The sequence below is a fragment of the Schistocerca nitens genome, chromosome 3 (genome assembly GCF_023898315.1).
Source record: "Schistocerca nitens isolate TAMUIC-IGC-003100 chromosome 3, iqSchNite1.1, whole genome shotgun sequence".
NCBI lineage: Eukaryota > Metazoa > Arthropoda > Insecta > Orthoptera > Acrididae > Schistocerca > Schistocerca nitens.
This window is the reverse complement of record NC_064616.1, coordinates 452681464-452708615: the sequence shown is the minus strand read 5'-3', so window position 1 is coordinate 452708615 and position 27152 is coordinate 452681464. Positions and strand designations below refer to the sequence as shown.

General features: G+C 41.9%; 1 protein-coding gene across 2 annotated transcripts in view; it reads right to left on the bottom strand.

Annotated features, from left to right (window-relative positions):
- Positions 1 to 27152, bottom strand: part of LOC126248379 (gelsolin, cytoplasmic) — a 315183-nt gene that overhangs the window by 103601 nt on the left and 184430 nt on the right. For both annotated transcript variants that reach the window (XM_049949318.1, XM_049949317.1), the window contains exon 3: positions 24545 to 24610. In XM_049949318.1, the coding sequence (XP_049805275.1) occupies positions 24545 to 24610 (66 nt within the window). The remainder of the gene's footprint in view (positions 1 to 24544; positions 24611 to 27152) is intronic.

Here is a 27152-nt window from a genome sequence, read left to right as displayed (position 1 = left end):
TACAGGTATGGGGAAGGTAAATTTAAGTGGATATAAGCTTTCAGCACAAATAAGTAGAGAGACTATGGAGAGGAGGAGGAGTTGCCATATATATATTAAAATTTATCGTAGTGTGAAAAATTTATCGTAGTGTGAAAAATTTATCGTAGTGTGAAAAATTTATCGTAGTGTGAAAAATTTATCGTAGTGTGAAAAATTTATCGTAGTGTGAAAAATTTAGAAAATAAAAAGTTTTGTGTAGAGCAACATATAGAAGCACAATGTCACTTTTATAATTTTAGCTGTGCATAGGTCAACTGGAAAATGTTCAGCTAACTCTGAAAAACTTTTATTCTTTGTTGTGCTATGTGTTTGACAGAGGGAGGCAAATTATTTGTGGGGATTTCAATTTATATTTTCTGAGCGAGTATGACAGATAATGTTTTTATAAATTTAATCAAATAAAAGCTTTTCCTGTTAAGAATGGGGTGTCTGATCATGATGCATAGCTAGCTGCAGTGTATGACATAGCTCCATACAGTAATGCAAAACAGTCCTCCCAAATAGTGTGTTCAATTAATGATTTACCAACTGCAAATTTTGAGGAAAGTTTGCAACAGTTAAAATGGGGTGAGATGTTCAGGGAACCTGATGCTAATTTAAAATTTAATCTATTTCATGATGCCTTTGTGAGTATATTTGAAAACAGTTTCCCCTAAGAAGACAGTGAAACGCAATTGTGAGAAACCATCGAAAAAGCTATGACTTATTAAAGGGATAAAAACGTCTTACAAACATAAAATTGGAATGTGATAGAAGGCGTAGTGATCCAGAAACAGTAAAACTTTATAATAACTACTGCACTGTATTAAGAGAAGTTATTAAGAAGTCCAGAAGCATGTGAACTATGTCTGAGATTTACACCTCTGATAATAAAATTTAAACAATTTCAAATATTGTTAAAAGGGAAGTACTAAAGCTTGTTCCCAACAGATAAGTAGGATTCTCAGCCACATTTGTGGCATCTCACTGAAACAGGGCATTTTTGCTGATAGACTGAAATATGCTTCCAGTCAACCATTGCATAAAAAGAGGATAGGTCTGATGCTAACAACTACAGCCCATTCTCACTTCTGACAGCTTTATGCAAAATTCCTAAAAAGGTAATGTATTCAAGAGTAGCTTGATATTTGTAAAAATGAAGTACTAACAAAATGTCAATTTGGTTTTCAGAAAGGTTTTTCAACAGAAAAAGCTATATATGCTTTCACTGATCAACTATTAAATCCTGTGAATAACCAAACGTCACGAACTGGGGTATTTTGTGATCTCTCAAACACTTATGACTGAGTGAATATTTAAATTCTTCCAGATAAGCTTTTACACTGTGGTATGAGTGGGACAGTGCACAAATGGTTTAATACATATTTAACTGGAAGAATGCAGAAGGTTGAAATCAGTAGCAGTGTCTGCAAAAATCAGCAGAATCCTGTAACTGGGAGGTACCGAGAAAAACAGTGTATACACAGTTCTGTACAGTAAATAGCATAACAACGTTGATAGAGATATTACTGGAAGGTGACTACCAACAGCTGTCAAGTAATGTATAAAATGCACATTTGACCATCAGCTGCTTTTATTTTAAACCCAAATATCCTCTGGTTTCAGTCATGCGCCATCTTCAGGGATCTTCTCTTCAGTATTGCTCTGCATACACTTAGTATGTTTCCTTCTGAAGTCCAATGTCATATTGATGTTCATGGCATGCCTTACACATTATTGAAGTAATGACAAATGTAATGTAGTGGCTTTGACCATTTTAAACCTTATCTGTGAAGATGGTCCATGACAAATGATTGGTATTTTGGTTTAAAAAGAAGCAGCTGATGGTCAAACATACATTTTATACAGTAAATACTTTTAACAGAAATCGGTTGCTAAGACAGAATATTCAAAATTTCTGGGTGTGTGCACTGATGAGAAATGGAATTGGAAGAAACACATTGATGATCTGCTGAAACATTTGGCTTGGCTACTCTTCCTATGCCACTTTTCATATGGCATCATATTTTGGGTTAATTCATCATTAAGAGAACAAGTATTCATTGCACAAAAGTGTGTAATCAGAGCAGTAGCTGGAGCCCACCCAACATCACCTTGCAGACATTTATTTACAGAACTTGAGATATTCACAATACCTCTGCAATACATATATTCATCTATGAAATTTGTTTTTAATAATCCATCCCAATTAAAAAAAAAATAGCAAAGTGCATAGCTATAACACTAGAAGAAAGGATGAACTTCACTATACTGGGTTAAAGCTGGCTTTGGCACAGAAAACGGGTGAATTATACTACCATAAAAATCTTTGGTCATTCACCGCATAGCATTAGAAGTCTGCAGATAGCCAACCAGTCCTTAAAAACAAACTTAAAAGAATTTCTGAATGAAAACTCTTACTCAATAGATGAATTTTCAAGTATGTAATAATAACTGTAAAGAAAATTATATCATGTAAAGAAATCTTATGTTCAACTGACACATTCTGCATCATTAGAAAGTGTCTTCTTCATGATCGATGGACCAAGTATTAATGTAATGTAATTACATTATCATCGGTGTAGTACCCTTAGATGTGCAACTGCAGAACTGTACAAAATGTGGTACTAGTGGGTCTGTATGCAAAATAAACGGCACATAGAGTGTGGTAAACAAACCATTACTTTATTGTTGGACAAAATTACATTGTGGTCTACATCAGTCAGAACACACATTAAACTGTCACAAATATTGTTCACTCTACTGCACAGGTCAGCAATGTTTACTTTGTCAGTCAGAGGTGACGTATAGTTGCTGTATCACCCTACAGACACCCTGGCCTCAGATGGTGAGTAGCTCATGGCCAAAGGTTGACCACTTACACTGCCTATCTGAAAGCTTACAAGAGAAAACTTCCAGAGGCTGGGGTGCTTGAGCTACCTCCTGTTTTAACACGGCACCGTAAGAGAGGTCACTCATGTTTGTTGTTATAGTAAGGTGGGCGTCAGGAGATGGATGAGCCAGTGTAGTTGTGAACAGTAAGTCATCCTTGATATTATCAATGGTGGATTGTATAGGAGGTTTCAACTCGAGGCAGCATTTTCCTGCAGTATTCTTCCCACACAGGACTTCAGGTCAGAGGAAGCAGAGTCTCAGCTGCATGTGAGATGTCTCCTCCTGTAGAAATTTATGATGCCTAAAAATCTGCGTAGCTCTTTGTAGGTGGAGGGAGGTGACAAGAGACATATCTGGTCGGTCTTCTCTGATGTTGGGCAGATGCCCGAGGCATCTATGTGGTGGCCGGTGAGTGGCACGTGTGCTTGCCGTAATTGACATTTGTCTTCATTAATGATGACCCCACAGGCAGCTTGACTGTGTATGTCTTGTTGTAAATGAGCCTCATGCTCTCCCACTGACAATGAGAATATGAAGATGTCGTCTATGTAGGCATAACAAAATGGTAGACTGAACAAAACTCTGTCAATAAAATGTTGCCACATTTCTGTGGTGCCTTTCAATACATAAGGCATACACAAAAGCTCAACGAGTCTGAAAGGTGTAGCGATTGCTGTCTTTGGTATGTTCCCTTGCCCCATGGGAACCTGGAGGTACACTGTTTTACGGCCATTAATGCTTAATATTTTGGTGCCAGCTAACATTTGAGCGAGGTCCTGTAAGTTAGCGACTTGGTAGCTGTCTAATAGTTTGATGGCTGAGCCACTGGTAGTCACCACACAGGAACCACTATTTGTCTTTCTTTAAAATGAACCTTATAGGGGATGCTCAGGGACTGTCTGATGGGTGGACAATGCCTGCCTCCATTAGTTTGTCCACAGCAGCCTTCACTGCTCTAAGTTTGTGGGGAGGGAAGTGTCGAGATCTATGTCTGATTGACAGGTTGGGTGTAGTGTTTATATGAAAACAGTACCATTGCGAACAGCACAAACTGCATGTGATCTGATAGTAGGGTGCACATCTGTGGCCGCAAATATGCTGCCTTTTAGAGCAGTGTCACTGGGCAGAGCAGTGGGCACACTGTCAGAATCGCACACTGAAGTTGAATACAGCATGTCACTAACCTGTTCAGATTCACTACAGACAGGCTCTGGAAGTACACTGGCATCCTCCAATGAGGCAGACATGCGGTGTGGCTAGTGCAAACATAGGACAGCAAGTTTGTGCTTGGCAGCATGAAATAACGCTGGAGTGTCAGCAACGCACGGCCAAAGATCCATGTTTTTGTCTCTCATGATGCAATTTGTTGAGTGTAGCAAAGAACAGTTTACCATCTGACAGTGGAGTTCACTGAAGAGCACTGAGCACTTAGGAGGAGGTCCAGTGGTGTATCTGTTAGATTAGATTAGTAGTTGTTCCATAGATCATGAATACGATGCTTAATAATGATGTGGAATGTGTCAGGTTAATAAAAGGTGTCTATACAAAATATTACATTACACAAAATATTACATGACACTTGATATTTTTAATTTTTTTTTTGGGTGGGGGTGGGGAAATTACTCACTTACTATATCCAAAAATTCATCTAATGAGTAGAAGGAGTTGCCATTCAGAAATTCTTTTAATTTCCTTTTAAATGCTATATGGCTATCTGTCAGACTTTTGATGCTATTGGGTAAGTGACCAAAGACTTTTGTAGCAGCATAATTTACCTCCTTCTGAGCCAAAGTTAGATTTAACCTTGATAGTGAAGATCATCCTTTCTCCTAGTGTTGTAGCCATGTACACTGCTATTACTTTTGAATTCAATCGGATTGTTAATAACAAATTTCATAAGTGAATATACACACTCCTGGAAATGGAAAAAAGAACACATTGACACCGGTGTGTCAGACCCACCATACTTGCTCCGGACACTGCGAGAGGGCTGTACAAGCAATGATCACACGCACGGCACAGCGGACACACCAGGAACTGCGGTGTTGGCCGTCTAATGGCGCTAGCTGCGCAGCATTTGTGCACCACCGCCGTCAGTGTCAGCCAGTTTGCCGTGGCATACGGAGCTCCATCGCAGTCTTTAACACTGGTAGCATGCCGCGACAGCGTGGACGTGAACCGTATGTGCAGTTGACGGACTTTGAGTGAGGGCGTATAGTGGGCATGCGGGAGGCCGGGTGGACGTACCGCCGAATTGCTCAACACGTGGGGCGTGAGGTCTCCACAGTACATCGATGTTGTCGCCAGTGGTCGGCAGAAGGTGCACGTGCCCGTCGACCTGTCGACCTGGGACCGGACCGCAGCGACGCACGGATGCACGCCAAGACCGTAGGATCCTACGCAGTGCCGTAGGGGACCGCACCGCCACTTCCCAGCAAATTAGGGACACTGTTGCTCCTGGGGTATCGGCGAGGACCATTCACAACCGTCTCCATGAACCTGGGCTACGGTCCCGCACACCGTTAGGCCGTCTTCCGCTCACGCCCCAACATCGTGCAGCCCGCCTCCAGTGGTGTCGCGACAGGCGTGAATGGAGGGACGAATGGAGACGTGTCGTCTTCAGCGATGAGAGTCGCTTCTGCCTTGGTGCCAATGATGGTCGTATGCGTGTTTGGCGCCGTGCAGGTGAGCGCCACAATCAGGACTGCATACGACCGAGGCACACAGGGCCAACACCCGGCATCATTGTGTGGGGAGCGATCTCCTACACTGGCCGTACACCACTGGTGATCGTCGAGGGGACACTGAATAGTGCACGGTACATCCAAACCGTCATCGAACCCATCGTTCTACCATTCCAAGACCGGCAAGGGAACTTTCTGTTCCAACAGGACAATGCACGTCCGCATGTATCCCGTGCCACCCAACGTGCTCTAGAAGGTGTAAGTCAACTACCCTGGCCAGCAAGATCTCCGGATCTGTCCCCCATTGAGCATGTTTGGGACTGGATGAAGCGTCATCTCACGCGGTCTGCATGTCCAGCACGAACGCTGGTCCAACTGTGGTGCCAGGTGGAAATGGCATGGCAAGCCGTTCCACAGGACTACATCCAGCATCTCTACGATCGTCTCCATGGGAGAATAGCAGCCTGCATTGCTGCGAAAGGTGGATATACACTGTACTAGTGCCGACATTGTGCATGCTCTGTTGCCTGTGTCTATGTGCCTGTGGTTCTGTCAGTGTGATCATGTGATGTATCTGACCCCAGGAATGTGTCAATAAAGTTTCCCCTTCCTGGGACAATGAATTCATGGTGTTCTTATTTCAATTTCCAGGAGTGTATATTGTGAGGCTACAGTGAAGATTCCTAGCTCTTCAAATAAGAGTCTGCAGGATGATATTGTATGAGTTCCAGCAATTATTCTGATTACATGCTTTTTTCCAATGAACACTCTTTTACTCAATGATGAGTTACCCCAGAATACGATGCCATACGAAAGCAGAGAATGAAAATAGGCATGGTAAGCTAATTTACTGAGATGTATATCGCCAAAATTTGCAATGACTCTAATAGCGTAAGTAGCTGAACTCAAACGTTTCAGCAGATCTTCAGTGTGTTTTTTCCAGTTCAACCCCTCATCATCAATGCATACACCTAGAAATTCTCAATATTCTACCTTAGCTACCAATTTCTGATCGAAGTCTATATTTATTAATGGTGTCATTCCATTTACTGTGTGGAACTGTATATACTATTTTTTGTCAAAATTTAATGAGAGCCCATTTGCAGAGAACCACTTAATGATTTTCTGAAAAACATCATTTACAATTTCATCAGTTAATTCTTGTCTGTTGGGTGTGATAGCTATACTTATATCATTGGCAAAAAGTACCAGCTTTGCATCTTCATGAATATAGACTGGCAAGTCATTAATATACATTACGAACAGCAGAGGATCCACGACCGAACCTTGCGGCACCCCATTCTTCATTGTTCTCCAGTTTGAGAAATCACCAGTTTTTTTTTTTCTTCATATTATGCTAACTGCTTATTTGAACTTTCTGCACTCTCCCAGTTAGGTATGATTTAAGCCATTTGAGCACTGTCCCATTCATACGACAGTACTTGAGCTTATCTAAAAGTATTCCATGATTTACACAATCAAAAGCCTTTGAGAGATCACAAAAAATCCCAACAAGTGACTTCCAGTTACTCAGAGCAATTAATATTTCATTAGTGGAAGTATATATATATATATAGCATTTTCCGTTGAAAAACCTTTCTGGAAACCAAACTGACATTTTGTTAAAACTTTATTTTTACAAAGGTGTGAAGCTAGTGTACAATACATTACTTTTTCAAGAATTTTGGATACGGCAGTCAGAAGAGAGATTGGGTGGTAGTTGTTGACATCAGATGTGTCCACTTTTTTATGCAGTGGTTTAACAATGGCATACTTCAGTCTATCTGGGAAAATACCCCGCTTCAGAGAGCTATTACATATGTGGCTAAGAATCCCACTTATCTCTTGGGAACAAGTTTTTATTATCCTGCTGGAAATGCCATCAATTCCATGTGAGCTTTTATTCTTGAGAGAGTTTATTATCTTAGTAATTTCAGAAGGAGAGGTGGGTGGAATTTCAATTGTATCAAATTGTGTGAGTAAGGCCTCTTCCATTAACTACCTTGCTTCTTCTAATGAACATTTAGATCCTATTTTCTCTACAACATTTAAAAAATGATTATTCAACATGATTTCAACTTCCGGCTTGTTGTTTGTCAAGTTTCCATTCACTTTGATGGTAATGCTATCATCCTGTACTCTTGGTTACCCTCTCTCCCTTGTTATAATATTTCAAATTGTTTTGATTTTGTTATCAGAGGTGTTAATCTCAGACATGATGCACATGCTTCTGGACTTTTTAATAACCTTCCTTAATGTAGCACAGTAGTTTTTATAATATATGACTGTTTCTGGGGCATTACTGTTTCTTGTTGTTATATACAGTTCCCTTATGGTTAAAAGATGTTTTTATTTCTTTAGTAAGCCAAGGTTTTTTGCATGGTTTCTTACAATTAGATTTAACTATTTTCTTGGGGAAACAGTTCTAAAATTCTCTTACAGGTGTATCATGAAATAAGTTATATTTTAAATTAGCATTGGGTTCCTTGTAAACCTCATCCCAGTCTAACTGCTGAAGATTTTCTCTGAAATTTCTAATTGTTGAGTCATTAATTGAATGCACAATTTTAGAGGGTAGTTTTGAATTACTGAACGGAGCTATGTCATATACTGTAACTAGCTGAGCACCATGATCAGAAAGCCCATTCTCAACAGGGCAAGAATTTATGTTTTTAAACTTATCTTGGTCTATAAAAGTGTTAACTATCAATGTGCTGCTGTCCTTTACTACCCGAGTAGGAAAATCAATGACAGCTGTCAAATTGAAAGAACCGAGCAAGACTTCCAAGTCATTCTTTCTATTACAATCTTTCAGTGAATCAACATTGAAAGATTGATGAAGAGTTCGGAGGGGACAGGAATGTTCAAGGAGAACTTCACTGGTAACTCCAATGATTGGCTGTCGACTGTCATGGCGTAATAACAAACCACGGGTGAGGTTAGGAAGCAGGTGATAGTGACACGAAGTCTGCTCCAAGGACTGGCTCAAACATATCAATGACTAGGAAGGTCCCCCAGGCTCAAGTTCAAAATGATGAGGCGGTGCCAGCAACCCAACGATGACAGTGCCGTTAACAGCACATAATTTGAATGGTGATGGCGAGACAGTAGTAAGTGCTCGAGGTGGTAGGAGGGTGCTGACATCAGCACCTGTGTTGATGAGGAAGTAGGTTTGCATCAGATGGTCGTAAACAAATAAGCGTGGCATGTCAGAGGGGCGGTGTGAGCTGGTGGTGATGTTTGGTTTGTGGGGTGCTCAACTGTGCCAACATCAGCGCCCGGCGATGTGGGGTGATAGAAGTGTGCAGGTGCAACTTGATTAAGGCATCTTGTGGTTATAGAGCAGCCTGGTGCTTGTTTCCTCCAGTACAATTCTGCTATGGAACCAACAGAATTGCTCGGCTGTCAAAGGGGCAGAGGTGGTGGTGGTGGTGGTGGTGGTGGTGGTGGTGGTGGTGGTGGTGGTGGTGGTGGTGGCCTCTGAAGTTATGTCTGCCTGTAAACAGTACTGGGGGGAGGGGGTGGGGCGGGAGGAAGGGGGCAGCGGGCAGAGGTGGTGAGTGTACTTGCCGTGTTTTTCAGTGATTGATGACCATTGGCACTGTGAAGGTTGTGCGACATGGTGGTGGGAGGGGGGCCCAGGCCGAATCACTGCATGGAGTGGAGGCAATGATGGCAGCCTGTGGTGAATGGGAGAGCTCGGGCCAGCTCTGTGGTAGTTGGTTAGCCTTTGTCACCTCATAGCAGAGTGGGACGATGGCCTTGCTGATGTCAGAGTAGCTGTTGATTAGAATATGACACTATGCCAGGGCGTGAATTAAATATGCAAGGCGAAGTCTGGAATCAAGGGGGTGATTCTCATTCAACAGCATTGTGATTTCGATGTATGTGGGAAGTTTCAATAGCCAGAGCATGCAGCCAGGTGCCAGCATAGGATCGATCTTCATCTGTAGAGGTCACCAGGGTGAGGATGGCGTGTTTTCTCAGAGGGTTTCTTCATGCATAGCTACGTGTGGTTTCTGTTCCAGGGAGCATGAGATGCACTGGAGCAGGGAAGCCTTAGTCTTTTACTTTTGAGTGGATGCTGCCAGGTGTAGGTCACTGATTACATCTGTGTCATTGCCAAGGTGGCTGAGTAAGGTCATAAATCTTGTCGTCATCGACAATCCTGTGGGTGGATATTGTGGTGTCACCGCCAGACACCACACTTGCTAGGTGGTAGCTTAAATCGGCCGCGGTCCATTAGTACATGTCGGACCCGCGTGTCGCCACTGTCAGGATCGCAGACCGAGCGCCACCACACGGCAGGTCTCGAGAGACTGACTAGCACTCGCCCCAGTTGTACGGACGACATTGCTAGCGACTACACGTACGAAGCCTTTCTCTCAATTGCCGAGAGACAGTTAGAATAGCCTTCAGCTAAGTTAATGGCTACGACCTAGCAAGGCGCCATTTGTACCATTGCATGTATCTCAAGATAGTCTCACTTGTATCATCAAGAATGCTGTATACCAAAGGACGATATAAAAGTTAAGTGTTCTAGTAGCTATGTTCTTTTCTTTATCACATTCATTACGAATCCTGTTCCAGACTTCGCGCCAGTCGGCGTGTGTGTACATGTGCCCTTTCGGCTACCCGTCACTGTGGACTGGCTGCCTTGTCAGTCCACTACAGATATCACAGGCACTCACACAGAGCGTGATGCTGACCGATGCAGCCAGCACAGGAGCGATGGCACATGCAGCATGCAGTTGCTTCGTCTCTCTGAAGTGCCTGTATGCCAGAAATGCAGAAGCACGTGATGCAGATGGTGCAATGTTTTGTCATACGGAGCACAGACCTTGGGTGATATACTGTACTGATGAGGCAGTCACCAAAGTGTGGTGTTGGGTGGCTTTAAAACCACAGCAGCAGGCACAGTACATATACTGCTTAGTCAAGCGAATGGATGGGTCCCATCTCTGTGGGCGGTGTCCAAGAGCTCAAACGCACTGGGCGTAGATGTGGCATCAGACAGGGGTTGGCACAGTGTAGATGGAACCTGAAGGGATGAATGCGGCAAAAGTGCAGGCCTGCGGGCATGTTAGCACTGTATGCAGAATACACCTAAGATGATAGGTAAGCAAGGTGCGTGTGGCAGCAGTTAGGTTAAGCAAGTCATGAGGTGCAGGAGACGTAGCTGGAACGAGTGTGATGTCACTATTCAATGCAATGGGATCACTTTTGAGCAGAACAAACACAGTGTGGTAATAGTTGCGACATGAGACACCGGCACTGTGATGGGATTGACCATCATAATTTCCTGTCCATACATCAAAACAGTAAATGAGATAACGGCAAGATTTTTTGACAGAGCGCATTGATGATGCATAGGAAATGTACCATTAGGAGTGTCCATGTAGCATTGTGAGTCGAGAATATCACTCTAAAAGCCACTGGAAAGGTTCAGAAGACCACGGATAGGTGCAGGTGGTGGAACAGAGGGTAAACAATGAGCACACGAGATAACAGTTAAAGGATAAACAGGGCTTCATTGTTCTTTATTCCACTTGGCATTGTTTCTGTCTAAATCACTGCACTGAAGTTCCTCTAGTCCAGGTCAAACAATACTTTGTAAATTGTCACATGGAATGTTCATATCACATTGTGACACTGTTTGAAAAATATCCTCTGTACTGTCGTTGATGCAATGAAGTGAAGCGACGAGCAATGGCAGCACTGTTGAGTACCCAACCAGCGTGGCAGATTTGTTCAAAATCGTGACACGGTGCCATAGATTGACCACCACTGTAGGAAATGCAGTGCCAGTCAGAGTGCATATGTAATAAACAGTATACAGAGTATGGTGCACAAATCCTTATCAGAGGTTAAACACATACTAAACTGTCACAGATCTTATGTTCACTCTACTGCACAGGGCAGCAATGTTTATTTTATCAGTCCCAATTATGTGCTGCAAATGACACTTATCACAGTTGCCAGCACCACCTCAATCACTTTGGACTTTGACACAGGCAGTCACATGCACTGGACCTTCCTCATTGCAAAGACAGTCGAGCCGGTCCTGAGAGCAGACTTTCTGCATCACTATCATGTGCTTCCTGACCTTGCCTGCAGTTTGTTATTATGCCGTGATGGTCAGCAGCCAATCATTGGGGTTATCAGTTAAGTTCTCACCAAACATTCCTGTCCACCTCCCTCTTCATCACATGGAGATACACTACTAGACCATCACCTAAAGAGCTCAGCACTCTTCAGCAAGCTTCACTCTCTGATGGCCAACTATTCTTTGCCATGCACGACAAATGACATTATAAGATGCAAAAACATGGATCTTCGGCAGCATGCTGTTGACACTGCAGCATCACTTCATGCTGCAAAGCACAACCTTGCTGTCGTACAATGTTCACAACAGCCATGCCACATGTCTGCCTCTTCAGAGGATGCCAACGTACTTCCAGAGCCTATCTGCAAGGAATCTGAACAGGTTAGTAAAATGCTGTATATAACTTCAGTGCACAATTCTGACAGCATACCCACTGCTCTGCCCAGTGACCCTGCTCCACAACACAGTGTGTTTCTGGTCACAGATGTGCACCCATTATCAGGCCATGTGCAGTTTTTTGTTTGCAATGGTACTGTTCATTGTATGAACACTACACCTGGCCTGCCTGTCTGAAGTAGGCCATGATGCCTCCCTACCCACAAACTTAGAGTGGCGGATACTGCCATGGACAAACTAATGGAGATAGGCATTGTCTGCCTATTGGACAGTCCCTGGGTGTCCCCAATAAAACTTGTTTTAAAGAAAGACAAATCATGGCACCTGTGTGACAACAACTGGTGGCTCAATCACCAAACTATTGGAGACAATTATCCAGGACTTTGACCAAATGTTAGCTGGCACCAAAATATTCAGCGTTACTGACTTTATAACAGCATACATGCAGATTCCCATGGCAAGAGAGAACATACCACAGACTAATCACTATATCTTTCAGACCTTTCTGTCACTTGTCACCACTCTCTGGCCAGCTCTATTACAACCAGATCAAGACTTACAGAACCTCTTTTGTGACCCTGACACAGTGCTCAAACTTGAGCAACATACCTTCCCTGGCTTCACCAAACCAGTTTGACGTGACACGCCCTGCGACCAGGTCCAACCAGTTGTCCCGAAACCTTTTCATAAACAAATGTTCATCCTCATCCACAATCTCCCTCACCCTGGGGTATCACCCTACGTTTGTTCAGTGACAATGTTTCATACAGTCTCGTGTGGAAAGACTGTGCCACATAGATCGAAGCATGCATCCCCTGCCAAGCTCAGCTCCAGTTGGCAAATTCCAGGACCCCAAGGGGAGGTTCCAACACATGCACATGGAGGTAGTAAGACCACTTCCAGTCTCTTGATAGACTGTGTTACGTTATACCATTGATCGAGAGAGTTATGTAATGTGTCAAGGCTGCATCTTCTGCTGATATATCAGCTGAGGCTGTTGCCGAAGTTTTTATCAACATGTGGATTGCAAGTTTCAGCTGCCCTATGTCACTCACTATGGAGCAGGGCATACAATTTGAGTCTCCTCTATTCAATGAACTGTGTCATCTTTGCAGCTCCCACCATTTCCATACCACCGCCTATCACCCACAGTCTAACAGTTTCATTGAAAGATTGTACTGCACGTTAAAAGTGGTGCTAATGTGCCATCCTGAATCATGGACCAAAGCCCTTCCATTGAGTATTGTTTGGTGTCAACACCACCCATAATGAAGACCTTGATGTAACTTAAGTAGAGATCCTGTACAGCGAGACATTATCCCTTTCTGCCAATTTTGTCGTACAGGCTACAGCCCCCATCGATTGTGATCTGCCAGATCTAGTCACCCACATCAGACGCCACATACAGAACCTGCATATACCAAGCCCATGCCCCCCCCCCCTTTCACACCACGCAATGGCTTGGGTCTTCGACCATAAGGATCTGTCCACCTACTCGTATGTGGTGATGCACACCCTGCACCCACCATGTACAGGCCCTCATCGCAGCATGAACACATTCATCATCAAGATCGGGCAAATGATAGACAGTGTATGTTAAGAGATTGAAGCCAGCTTGGACCACTGCAGAATGGTCTCTGCAGCTGCCATTTAGCCCTGCAACCGACCAACCATCTTCTGCCCCTTTCCACACTGCCGTTCAACCTATCAACTTTCTCCCAGAGGATATATATGTCATGCTCTATGATGAAAACGTGGTCATCTTCATGCAATATGAAGACAGGAAATATGAAGCAAGCATGATTTTGCACCATTACTACCACACCTTGCCTATACCGGCAGATACAGACATGGCAGAATTGATGTACTATCTCACTACTGAGGGCTCCCTCAAAAATCACCCCGGTTTATGGCATGACTGTCCTAGCTTCAGTCGACAACAGAAATACATTGTTGGCTATTTCACCCTTGACACCCACTGCTGAGGCTGCTACCATGGATAGCACACTGGTACTGGCTACTTCCCACTATGGACGTGCCCTCCAGCCTCCTCAGAGACTACGAGATCTCTGGCACCACTGCAGCCGTTGCCCCACCACAGATCACTGCATAGACCTCATCACCTTGCAATGCTTCCCCTTCCCCTGTGCTCCACACTGGGGGACAGGGGAGAGGGGTGGCTCTGGGGTGACTTCTCGACTATACGTCACCTCTGATTGACAAAATACACATCACTGCCCTGTGCAGCAGAGTGATGGTTTAGTATGTGTTGAACCTCCTACTGGTTTAGACCATGACTTAATTTTGTCCATCAAATGAAGTATTTGTCTACCACAGTCCATGTACTGTTTATTATGTATGCATTTCCACTGGTACCATATTTCTTACAAATACTTCAAAGGTGTACCGCATTTCCTACACACAGTTCAAATAAGACTGGGCTTATTGTATGGGGAAAAATCTTTAGTACTCTATTGGAAACACAATCAAAACCACATAAGCTTTCATTTTTGAGAGAACGTATGATTTTATTAATTTCGGAAGGAGAATAGTTGATACATTCATATGAATGAATTTTATGAAAGCTGGTTTTTAAACATAGTGCTGTGATTTTTCTCTAACTTTTTGTTCCTAGGCTTTCTACTACACTTAAGAAATGATTATTAAATATATTTGCTACCTATGACTAATTTATAGCTCGTCCATTCAGTTCAATAGTGATGTTATCTTGTTCTGTGGCTGGTCATGTGTCTAGCTTCACTACATTCCATATAGCCTGAAGTCTTGTTGGAATTACCGAGTTCCAACAATGTCCATGTTACTTGAGTTTTTAATAAATTTTCTTAGTAATTTTGAGTAATTTTTGTAGTGTGTAACTACTGCAGGATCCCTACTTGTTTTTGCCAAAAGATACATTTTCCTTTTCCTATCACTAGATACTTAATGCCTATAGTGATACCTCTTTTTTTGTACATGGTTGTTTGATGTCCTTTTTGATTAGCTTATGCTGAGAGCTACTTTCAAATAAGGATATGAATTTATCGTGGACTAGATTAAATATGTTAGCATTTGGTTCATCACATGAGGCACAGTCAATAAATAACTAAAATTTTTTTCTGAAAGTTGGTTCATTTTATTCAGCATTTCAATACACCATATTATTCTCCACTCATTTGGCTACAAAACCCTCTTTTTCAACATAATCTCCATTCAAAACAATGGCCTTACGCCACCTTCCAGGAGGGCAAAGGGGACGGGGGTGGGGGAAAGCCCGTATACCAGCATTGTACCACTCTATTGGTCGACATCGGAGCCAATGCCTTACTGCAACAATAACCTCATCATCATCTACATAACTGATTCCCACAGAGTGCATGCTTCATTGGACCAAACAGATGGAAGTATGAAGGTGCAGTAGGGTGGGCAAGGCTGTAGGTCCAATGAAGTTTTATGAGCTCCTATCTGGTGCACAGACTTGTGCGAGGCCTTGCATTGTCATGGAGGACAAGTTCGTTTGTATTTTTGTTGCAATGAAATGCTGAAATCGTTTCTTCAATTTCCTGCAGGTAGCACAACACACTTCAGAGTTGATTGTTTTACCATAATGCAGGACATCAAACAGAATAGCCCCTTCACCCAGAAGACCATTGTCATGATCACATAAAATGAGAGTGTGCACATTCCAGCCAGCCGGCTGGCATGCGGGAGATCTGAAAGGTTTGTGCGACCTTGTTGAGATGATTACAGACGCTTCGTCCAACACCCACCATACTTTTGTTCACAGTCAGGTCTCTCTATAGACACGCTGCAAGCACCTATTAATATCTGTGATGCTCTGGTTTTCTGCCAAAAGCAACTCAATGACACCGCTCTGCTTGGAATGCACCTCCATTACAGATGCCAATTTGAAGTGTATGTGTAGCACCTACACTTATCTGAACTTCATGAAACCACAGGGGATGAAGTGGGAATATTCCATGATGACTCAACAAATTCTTCATCTTGAAACTGGCCATGGAAAAATTTATTCAATTACTTACTGACTGCCCCACTAAAATTACATCCCAGGTCATCTCTTGTAAACTTCTTAGAATAATTATGGACTTCAGGACAACTGTTTTTAAGTGATTTCCACTTAGGAGTATCCACACTGTAAGGCACTATGTTATTTATCCTAACTAACTGTGAATCATGATTGAGAGAGCATTTTTTACTGGTCTGCCACTTTTTACTTTGTCGTTCAGTTTCGTCTGACCGCAATGGAAATATGTCTGCACCACCTAACCAATGTGTCATGATGATGCGGTGTTTTCATACATTTCCACCAACTCAGTTTTGATTGTTTCAGTGTTGGTACCCTTCAAATACAGAAAAGTAATTACCACATTTAACTTCTCTTTATCAATGGACTTTGCCATTTTGTTTTGGCTCTCTAGTGGTACTGGGGCATAGGGATTTCAATGTGCACCACAACTGCAAACATGTAACTATTAAAAAATTAATTATGTAATTTAACTTTTTTGAGGTGATAATTAATTAGCCTTTACAACTATCATCCCCATATCAGTTGTTACTTGCCTCTATGTAAACTAAAGATCCAATACATATCTAGTTTTAGTCACACAGAACAAATTATTATATTGCAAAATCGCAACAAATTTTAGCGATTCAAACCCAGGGTTTCATCCATCAATACACACACTTTAAAACTGCAGAAGAGCAATTCTGAACTTTCTTTTTCTTTTTCTTTTTTTACACACTGAACAACCTTTAGTTGAACTGTCTAACCCCTCGAGATGGGATTTCACAAAAGTGTAGCATACTGAGTAGTAACAAATACGCGTCTGTAAATATCAGCAAAAAATTTAATGGAGAATGGAATCTCTTTGCTGGTATTCTCAACAGTTCAGCTCCTGGATTCTAGATATAACTGGGATTATTTTGTCAATTACAGTTGGAGAACACCACAGCTGTTTAGTACACTGCACTGTAGGAACTAGTGCAACCAGCCACAAGTTTTTTTAGGAATGATTTTATTGAACTATTATTAGTTTTGGGCCCAAGTCAACTGTCAGGTGGTAGCATTGATTTCTTGTTATGTTTTACATTTGTCTTCACAACGAACTCTCCTTTATATCTGATGATAGGCTCAGGCCCGAAACCACTGGAAAATTTTCACTAACACAACCTTAAAATATCAATAAAATGATGTAAAAATTATATAAAACTATGTACAGTGAGTTATAAAATGAAATAGAGTAATGGAAAATTTTGTAGGAGGTTGCATAATTAATTTAAAATTGCTTCACAAAATTTCATTCGTTGATGATTTATGAAAATTGTTGGACAACGATTTTAAGGCTCCTGGTAATTATCAAACTTGTTTGTCAAATTCACTGTATGCTATCCACAGGTTGTTAAAGCAGTGTATGTATGTACAACCAAGTTTGCCAGATTTAACCTCACCTTGAAGGAGCTGTCGTGTCGTGCGTTCATTTTGTGATGTACTTTTAAACTAATGGGAACTATCAATGTAGACAAACCTTTTTAAGCATTGACCTTACAAGGGAACCTCCCCATCGCACCTCCCTCAGATTTAGTTATAAGTTGGCACGCTGGATAGGCTTTCAAAAACTGAACACAGATCAATCGAGAAAACAGGAAGAAGTTGTGTGGAACTATGAAAAAAATAAACAAAATATACAAACTGAGTAGTCCATGCGCAAGATAGGCAACAACAAGGACAAGGTGAGCCCAGGAGCACCATGGTCCTGTGGTTAGTGTGAGCAGCTGTGGAACGAGAGGTCCTTCGTTCAAGTCTTCCCTCGAGTGAAAAGTTTAATTTTTTATTTTCAGACAATTATTATCTGTCCGTCCGTCCGTCCAATGCGAGGTAACTGCGCCGTAGTATGTATCCACAAGAAAACCTAAATCGGGCAAGGTAGAAGAATCTTTTTACCCATTCGCCAAGTGTGCAAGTTAGGTGGGTCGACAACGTATTCCTGTCATGTGATGCACACACCATCACCAGTGTTGTATAGAATATATCAGATGTGTTTTCCTGTGGAGGAATAGGTTGACCTATGACCTTGCGATCAAATATTTTCGGTTCCCTTTGGAGAGACACGTCCTTTCGTCTACTAATCGCCCGGTCTTGCAGTGCGGTCGCAAAACACAGACACTAAACTTATTACAGTGAACAGAGACGTCAATGAACTAACGGACAGATCAAAACTTTGCGAAAATAAATAAATTAAAATTTGCACTCGAGGAAAGACTTGAACCAATAACCTTGCGTTTCACAGCTGTTCACGCTACCCACGGGACCACGACGCTACTGAGTTCACGCAGTCCTTGATGTTACCTATCTTGCTCATGGACTACTCAGTTTGTATATTTTGCCTATTTTTTCATAGTTCCACACAACTTCTTCCTGTTTCCTCGATTGATCTGTGTTCAGTTTTTGAAGGCCTATCCACCGTGCCAACTTGTAACTAAATCTGAGGGGGGTGCGATGGGGAGGTTCCCTTGTTAGCACTATGAATAAAGACGAAAAAGAAAACAAGATGTGGTCCAGGAAATGGTTGAAACAGAGATAAATATACCCACAAAAATCTTCTAAAGGAAAAATTAAACACAGAAGCTAATGATTATGTCATCTTTCTCCAAATGGACAGTTTTAATAACTTCTTACAATTACTTTGCACTTTCACTGAAAAAGGAGAGCACAGTTTGGTGGAAATTGTGTTTTCTTCTACTTGGCCCTCTAATAAAAGTTATGAAATACCACACAGTGGGACCATACACAGCACCTGCGAAAGAACAGATCTCCCATTTTTTTCTCATTTTACTGCACTCCCACTTGTTATACTGTGCATGTAACATTTATTTTCTTCTTATCATAATCCTGCACACAATATATGGCTGGGAAAGATGCAACCTCTGTACCATTTTGCTAATTGCTTGTGCTCTCTTGCTTTTATCCCTGTTCGTAAATTTAATAACTATGGAAACTCATGATGCCATCAGTTAAACCACAATTAAAACTACATCTCCCTAAAAATTCAGAGTACATATCAACATTGTTTCCACCAATTTTGTCAGATCTGCCGTCGGTCAAAATTTCACTCAAACACGTCAGACCCTATATATGTTTGATAAACAGGTCAAATAAAGTTGTGCACTTTTACAATAATTTGGCAAACTAAATAAAGTTTGGCAACTTTACTGATTTTTATAGGGATCTATAGAGCTATAGCAGAGTACGACAGTCAGCATGCAGAGATTCTGTGAATCTGTGAGAACATACACTCCTGGAAATGGAAAAAAGAACACATTGACACCGGTGTGTCAGACCCACCATACTTGCTCCGGACACTGCGAGAGGGCTGTACAAGCAATGATCACACGCACGGCACAGCGGACACACCAGGAACCGCGGTGTTGGCCGTCGAATGGCGCTAGCTGCGCAGCATTTGTGCACCGCCGCCGTCAGTGTCAGCCAGTTTGCCGTGGCATACGGAGCTCCATCGCAGTCTTTAACACTGGTAGCATGCCGCGACAGCGTGGACGTGAACCGTATGTGCAGTTGACGGACTTTGAGCGAGGGCGTATAGTGGGCATGCGGGAGGCCGGGTGGACGTACCGCCGAATTGCTCAACACGTGGGGCGTGAGGTCTCCACAGTACATCGATGTTGTCGCCAGTGGTCGGCGGAAGGTGCACATGCCCGTCGACCTGGGACCGGACCGCAGCGACGCACGGATGCACGCCAAGACCGTAGGATCCTACGCAGTGCCGTAGGGGACCGCACCGCCACTTCCCAGCAAATTAGGGACACTGTTGCTCCTGGGGTATCGGCGAGGACCATTCGCAACCGTCTCCATGAACCTGGGCTACGGTCCCGCACACCGTTAGGCCGTCTTCCGCTCACGCCCCAACATCGTGCAGCCCACCTCCAGTGGTGTCGCGACAGGCGTGAATGGAGGGACGAATGGAGACGTGTCGTCTTCAGCGATGAGAGTCGCTTCTGCCTTGGTGCCAATGATGGTCGTATGCGTGTTTGGCGCCGTGCAGGTGAGCGCCACAATCAGGACTGCATACGACCGAGGCACACAGGGCCAACACCCGGCATCATGGTGTGGGGAGCGATCTCCTACACTGGCCGTACACCACTGGTGATCGTCGAGGGGACACTGAATAGTGCACGGTACATCCAAACCGTCATCGAACCCATCGTTCTACCATTCCTAGACCGGCAAGGGAACTTGCTGTTCCAACAGGACAATGCACGTCCGCATGTATCCCGTGCCACCCAACTTGCTCTAGAAGGTGTAAGTCAACTACCCTGGCCAGCAAGATCTCCGGATCTGTCCCCCATTGAGCATGTTTGGGACTGGATGAAGCGTCGTCTCACGCGGTCTGCACGTCCAGCACGAACGCTGGTCCAACTGAGGCGCCAGGTGGAAATGGCATGGCAAGCAGTTCCACAGGACTACATCCAGCATCTCTACGATCGTCTCCATGGGAGAATAGCAGCCTGCATTGCTGCGAAAGGTGGATATACACTGTACTAGTGCCGACATTGTGCATGCTCTGTTGCCTGTGTCTATGTGCCTGTGGTTCTGTCAGTGTGATCATGTGATGTATCTGACCCCAGGAATGTGTCAATAAAGTTTCCCCTTCCTGGGACAGTGAATTCACGGTGTTCTTATTTCAATTTCCAGGAGTGTATGTTGTCGAACAACACAAGGATGTAGTTAGAACATCTTTGCACATTTGGTGAAACAATTGGAGCATACACTGACATTCTTCTTTAGTTTTATAAATGAATCTAAAATACTGATGCATAAATATCAATACTTCACAAATGGAAATTAAGTTTGGTGCAATATCAATACAAATTACTAAAATTTTTGTTTGAATACCCACACCTGCCACAAGTTAACAATAGTAAGTGATGTGACAATGACTAAGCAGTTGAACCATCAATTTATTTGCAATATGTGTAAAAACATTCTAAGCAACACTTTTGCACTTTTCCTCGAGGTGCATGCACTGCTTGTTCTTGCCAACATTAAAAGAATAAATTACTGTATCACAAATAGATGTTAAAAACAAACCTGTAAAAAACTATGTAAAATCCTACAAATGACATTAACCTTTGAAGATTAAACACAGTACAGTACCTAAAACAAAAATGTAAACTTAAATTCACATTTCTACAGCCAGAATATTCGGGGTTTTAGTACTTGTGAACTATGCGTAGTTCATAAGAAAGGAAAGATTACATGTCAACAGGCACAGGGCATGACTAATAAGATATATTAAAATGAAATTGAGCTGTTGATCAACTGAGTGACAAAACTACTACATGTGTACACCATCTCATTTAGAAGAATATCCATGATGAGAGTTCTGGCTCAGAAATGTTTTCTTCCTAGGGAATGAAAGTCCCTCTCCCAGTTCCCACATTACTATATGAGTCTATCTTCATAACCTCAAATGACTATTGGTGTAACGAAACAGTTACATGACAAAAAAACTCACAAGGAAACTTACACATTCGACTTCCAAATAATGGTTAAGAGCTGTCGTGTGCTAATTTAAAATAGCATGTTTTGTTATGTTCCAGTTCATTTGCACTCTTTGGCTGCTAAGCTGTACTTGTTGGTAGAAGCAGGAAGACTGCCATTTGAACTACTAGACAACCTATGCATTATACAAGTGGGTGGTATTCACTGAGTGAAACAGCCTTCATTTAATTAACTTCATAATCAATACTGCAAATAGCACCACATTTTGAGTATGAACATCTCTATAATGCACTATCATGAAACACCGCTGCTCGTTACAGTACGAGTGTGTTGTCAGCATTGAATGAAGTTCACTCAATTTTTCCATAGTCAACAATGAGTTTTAAGTGAGCAGCACTGCACGAATACAGTTTACTTATAATATAGTGCATGATGAGGCGTAAAAGCAATGTGAATAGAGTGAAAAAGAATGACCTCTCTATTCATAAGTTTTTGCACCATATAAACAGATGAAAACCGAAAATGGAAATAAGGGAATCAAAAAATGTACCACCTGTGACAAAATCTCACAAGAAAAGGTTGAGTCGAACTGAAATCTCTATTAGAAGTCCCAATAATTGTACTGATGAAGAAAATTTAGAGCTAGGCAGTGCCTCTGCTGTTATCAACTGCTGCAGTGTAAAAGGTGTTAGTATCTTTGAAAACAGTGACAATGTCTATCCCCCTGAGTTGAAAAAAGGAGAATGACAAAGTGTAAGATTTTACTGAATCCATGACATCCTGACATCGTAATTTCCAGTATGATGTCGATGGCATGAAGGAAACATTTCCATTGGACAGTTTGTCATTATATCCAAGAGTGATTTATTCTGAAGCAGATATTAGGTACGTTTTTTACATTGTGTGTGCTCTTTTGGCCTCATATAACATGAAGTAGTCATCATGGCATTTCATGTGACGACCATTCACGAATTTCTGAAAGTTTCACCTTTCTGCAAAAAATACGTATGAATTCCAATGGAACAAAGATGCAGTTGTAAATCCAAACAATTTTTTTAATGTTTTGAGAGACAAGATGTTTGGAAAGCGTAAAATCTGGGAATGCAGAAACAGGTTTTCCTGTAACTACGCTGTTAGCTTGTTTATGTTTATAGCTTTTACCAGTAACTAAAAGTGCACTGTGGAAACAAATAGGAGAAAATTATGAGTAGAGATAATTTCTAATTCACATATGTGGGGAAAATCTTTTACTGAAATCAAAAGCTGTGGACACCCCTGTTTTCATGTGCTGACGTGACAGTTCACCTGACTGGCAACACTGAACAGTAATTACGATACTTGATAATTTCATATATAATAAGTGAAATTAATTCCATAAAAGTCATTTGGAAAGTTTTGAAGACATTGCACCTATCTGTACATATGTAAGCCACATCCAAATTCAGTGAATCAATGATGTTTATCACATGACACAGCTCCTTTCTCTACCACTGAAAACCATCCACATGCCAAAGGGAAACCAGTGTTACCTCTCAGCTGAAATTCTTGGCCAATATACTTTTTCTCCCCTTATCAATGGCAGAAAATATGGGGTAACTATAATATTAAGCAAGTTCTGTCCCTTTGGCCCCAGATATTCTTACTGATGCTGTAAAAACCTGACAGTTTCACCTGCATCCTCTAAATCACAACAATAAATTCATGCAGATTACTTTGTTATCACTAATGGATTGTGTTTCATGATCTAAGTACCAAATATATTCCACTGAAAAAGGAAAAGCTTACCACTGTTTTCATTACAGGGGCTCTTGCACTGCTTTCAAAGAACATAAAGTAAAAGAGAGAAAAATCCATAATTTTCTCAGTGTTTTTATCCTTTTTGTATAAGATTTGTGGCACCAAGGAGCCAAGATATTGCAGATGGAGCACAATATTTTGATTATCCTGCGGCTGCAGTGGCCATGGTCTCACTGAGGACACAGTTTTGACGGTCACATGAAGTAATTTAGCTGCCAGTCCAGCTAAGCTATGAGACACATGTGGATGTGGTGGTGCGAGTCCAATGCGGTAGGAAAAGTTTAACGTGTATTCGACATGAACGAAGGAAAACAGACACAAATACACTGAGCATATAGTAAAAAACTGAAATCTAAGTTGAATTGAAAACTACTACCATAATTAAAGGAAGACTCAAGTTTCTTCCAATATAGAAAACATATTTATGACTACAAAACAGATCTTCCAGTGCACAAGTGGACAGAAATGTAAGTGCTTGAGTCCTATTGTATTAAAATAGCTCATTTTTCCATTTGTATTTGAACTAATGTATGTTTACTTTGTGACTTTTTAGACAAGACTGCAGTCTGGTGTTTTTACAGACTCTTTTGTCAAATCTTGAAAGGATATGAACTCTAATCTATGCATAACAAATACATTCTGATTTACCATAGATCACACTTTACTCTGTCATGTCTGGATGGGTACATGTACGGATGTTCCAGAACTTAAATTGTGACCTTACAAGCTGATTAAGACTTTCAGTTGTCCTTAATCAAGCAGTTATCATGCAATTTTACATCATATTTAAGGTGTATTTATTGCAGCTTGTGTGCTGATGTCTGGACAGCACTGTTTGTTTGGATAACACATGACAGTTTTACACATAAATGCTTTGTAATATCATTTGTTCATAGCATGACTTACATTTACCACTATGGAGCCACCACTATACACATTGCAGTCTTTCAGAACAGAACAAACAATAAGTATTCTGACTGCACACATACTTCAAGTTTTTTTGGTATTTTAATTCTGATGTATTATTAAATCTGTGTGTAAGCTGGAAGCGAAGTTATTATGCACATTCACAAAATGAACTATGAAATATAATTTTTTATTATTGCTTACCTGTGAAGTTTCTTTTCCAAGCCAGAAATGGATATCCCAGTTGTATGTGCCCTTCCTCTCCACTGTCTGGAAAAATAAAGTAAAAGAATTATTGTAATACATGAATTTTTATTCTCCAAGTGAAAGGCTCTCAATTATTACTCTGTGATGGGCAAATAAGTGTTATGCCTTAATAAACTGCCATGCTAAAATAAATGAGGACAACAAAAGGAATCCAGCAGAAGCTGAAAGCTTCAGGTAATCACTAGGACATTGAGGAACATTAAAATTTTATTGGGGGACTTCGATGCACACACTGGAAAAGAAAGGAAGTTTTCAGGAAACCTGTTTGAGAGTATCCATCACACTGAACAACAAATAAAAATGAGGAAAGACTAAAAACTATGCACAGGCTTTAACCTCAAATTAAGGTCCACAAATTTGAAAGAACTCCCAATGAAACAGAAAAGTTGGAAATCACTTAATACAAACCTATGATAATTTCAGGTCAGTGTGTAGCTATATCTTTTAATAATCAAAAAGAAATCACAGAAAGTTAGAAACGGTGCAAATACAGATATCCATCACTATCTAACAACAATAAAAATGAAATTTATTCCACAAAGAAAGATTCCAGGACAAGGGAACAGGTTTCATAAAACTGATATTTAAACTCTGACAGCAAAGAAACAAGAATTTCAGGAACAAGACTCGAAACACTGGAAGGAGACCAAAACAAAATTAGCCAAAACAGCCTTTGAAATAGCATCACTCACAAGACACAAAAACTACAGATAGTGGGGTGAACAGTGTAAAAAAGCATTACTACTTACAAAACAGACCTGGCACAAATGGTACTCCACCAAAAGAAGTGGAGGATTTATCAGCTTTAAGCAATGAAGGTGTCAAGCATCGAAACCAGTATGGCCATCAGAAGGAACTTTGACAGGAACCAGCTATCACTAATTGAAGATGACCTCCAAAAGAACAATACCAGGAACTTCTACAAAACTTTCAAACAATGCTTCCAAACTTACCAACCACCTAACATGTGCTTCAAAAATGAAGATGAAAAATTAGTCCCAAATAACCAAGAAAACTGGAATATTAGCAAGCTATTTCAAAAAGCTGTTGGATTCTGAGGAACAAGGAGCTAAATTTCTAGGCCAAAATCCAGGATGAACTTGAACAACCCCATCATGTTTGATCAGTTCTCGGGTATCCGACTGAGTAGTGTCGTAATTTCTCCACAATATTTCAAAAGACGTACACACTGCCATCTTCAGGTGGTTCCTGATGAATGCTGTGCTGTTCCTCTCGGCGCCCTATATATACTAGCCGTTACCCCCTCCACCGTTCTTCTCCTAGTGTCTTGCGTACGGCCGGCGCGGCAGCTACTGGAGGTGGTGGGGGAAGCGGTGCCTGGGTCTGAACTGAGGTCTGCAGTCTCCCTGCTGCCACCGTCTGAGGCCATCCTCGATCTCTGGGACTGCATCTTTCTCTCCAGGCTGAGTGCAGGGTTCCAAGCCTGACTAAGTTGATATTCAGACAGACTGCGCCAAGAGAACAAGAAGAAGAAACAGAAGAACACAAGTCATTGGCATGCAGTCTGCTTGTCAGAAACACCTCAAGAAAAATCGGTAGAATCCTGGGGAAACACAGTGTGAAATGTGTATTCCGGCCCCCTGAAAAAACCTTGACTCTACTGGGTTCAGTGAAAGATGACCTAGGCCTTCAAAAACAAGGTGTTTATCAAATTCCCTGTCAGTGTGGAAAATCATACATTGGGGAGACAGTCTTGCACTGTAGAAGAGGTGTGCTGTGAACACAAGCGCCATACCGAATTACGCCAGGCCACTAAATCAGCCGTGGCTGACCATTGTATAAAGACTGGCCATACTATGGACTATGAAAAAACAAAAATACTCTATCAATCCTCCTAGTTCTGGGACTGTGTTACTAAATAGGCCGTCAAAATCTGACTGCAGGACTATCTCATCAATAAAGACAGCGGCCTTCAACTTAGTCAGGCTTGGAACCTTGCACTCAGCCTGGAGAGAAAGATGCGATCCCAGAGATCGAGCATGGCCCCCGACGGTGGCAGCATGGAGATTGCAGACCCCAGTTCAGACCCAGGCACCGCTTCCCCCACCACCTCCAGTAGCTGCCGCGCCGGCCGCACCGAAGACACCAGGAGAGGAACAGTGGAGGGGGTAACGGCTAGTATATATAGGGCGCCAAGAGAAACAGCACATCTTTCGCCAGGAACCACCTGAAGATGGCAGCGTGTATGTCTGCCGAAATATTGTGGAGAAATTACGATGCTACCCGGTCGGATGGCTGATAACTGTTAAAACTAGAAATATGCCAGGAAAACTTCAGATCACAAACCCCATCATAGACGAAATCTAAAATATTGTTAAAGATTTGATGAATAAGAAGGCCCCAGGGAAGATTCAGTAGCTGCTAAAATGTGGAAACTTCCATGTGCTGAAACAGTCAAAAAGCTAAACTAAATCTTTCAGAAAGTTTGGGATACAGAATCCATTCTAGAAGATTGGAACACAGTGTTAATTTATCCAATCCAGAAAAAAAGGAGAATAAACCGACCCCAACAACTATACAGGAG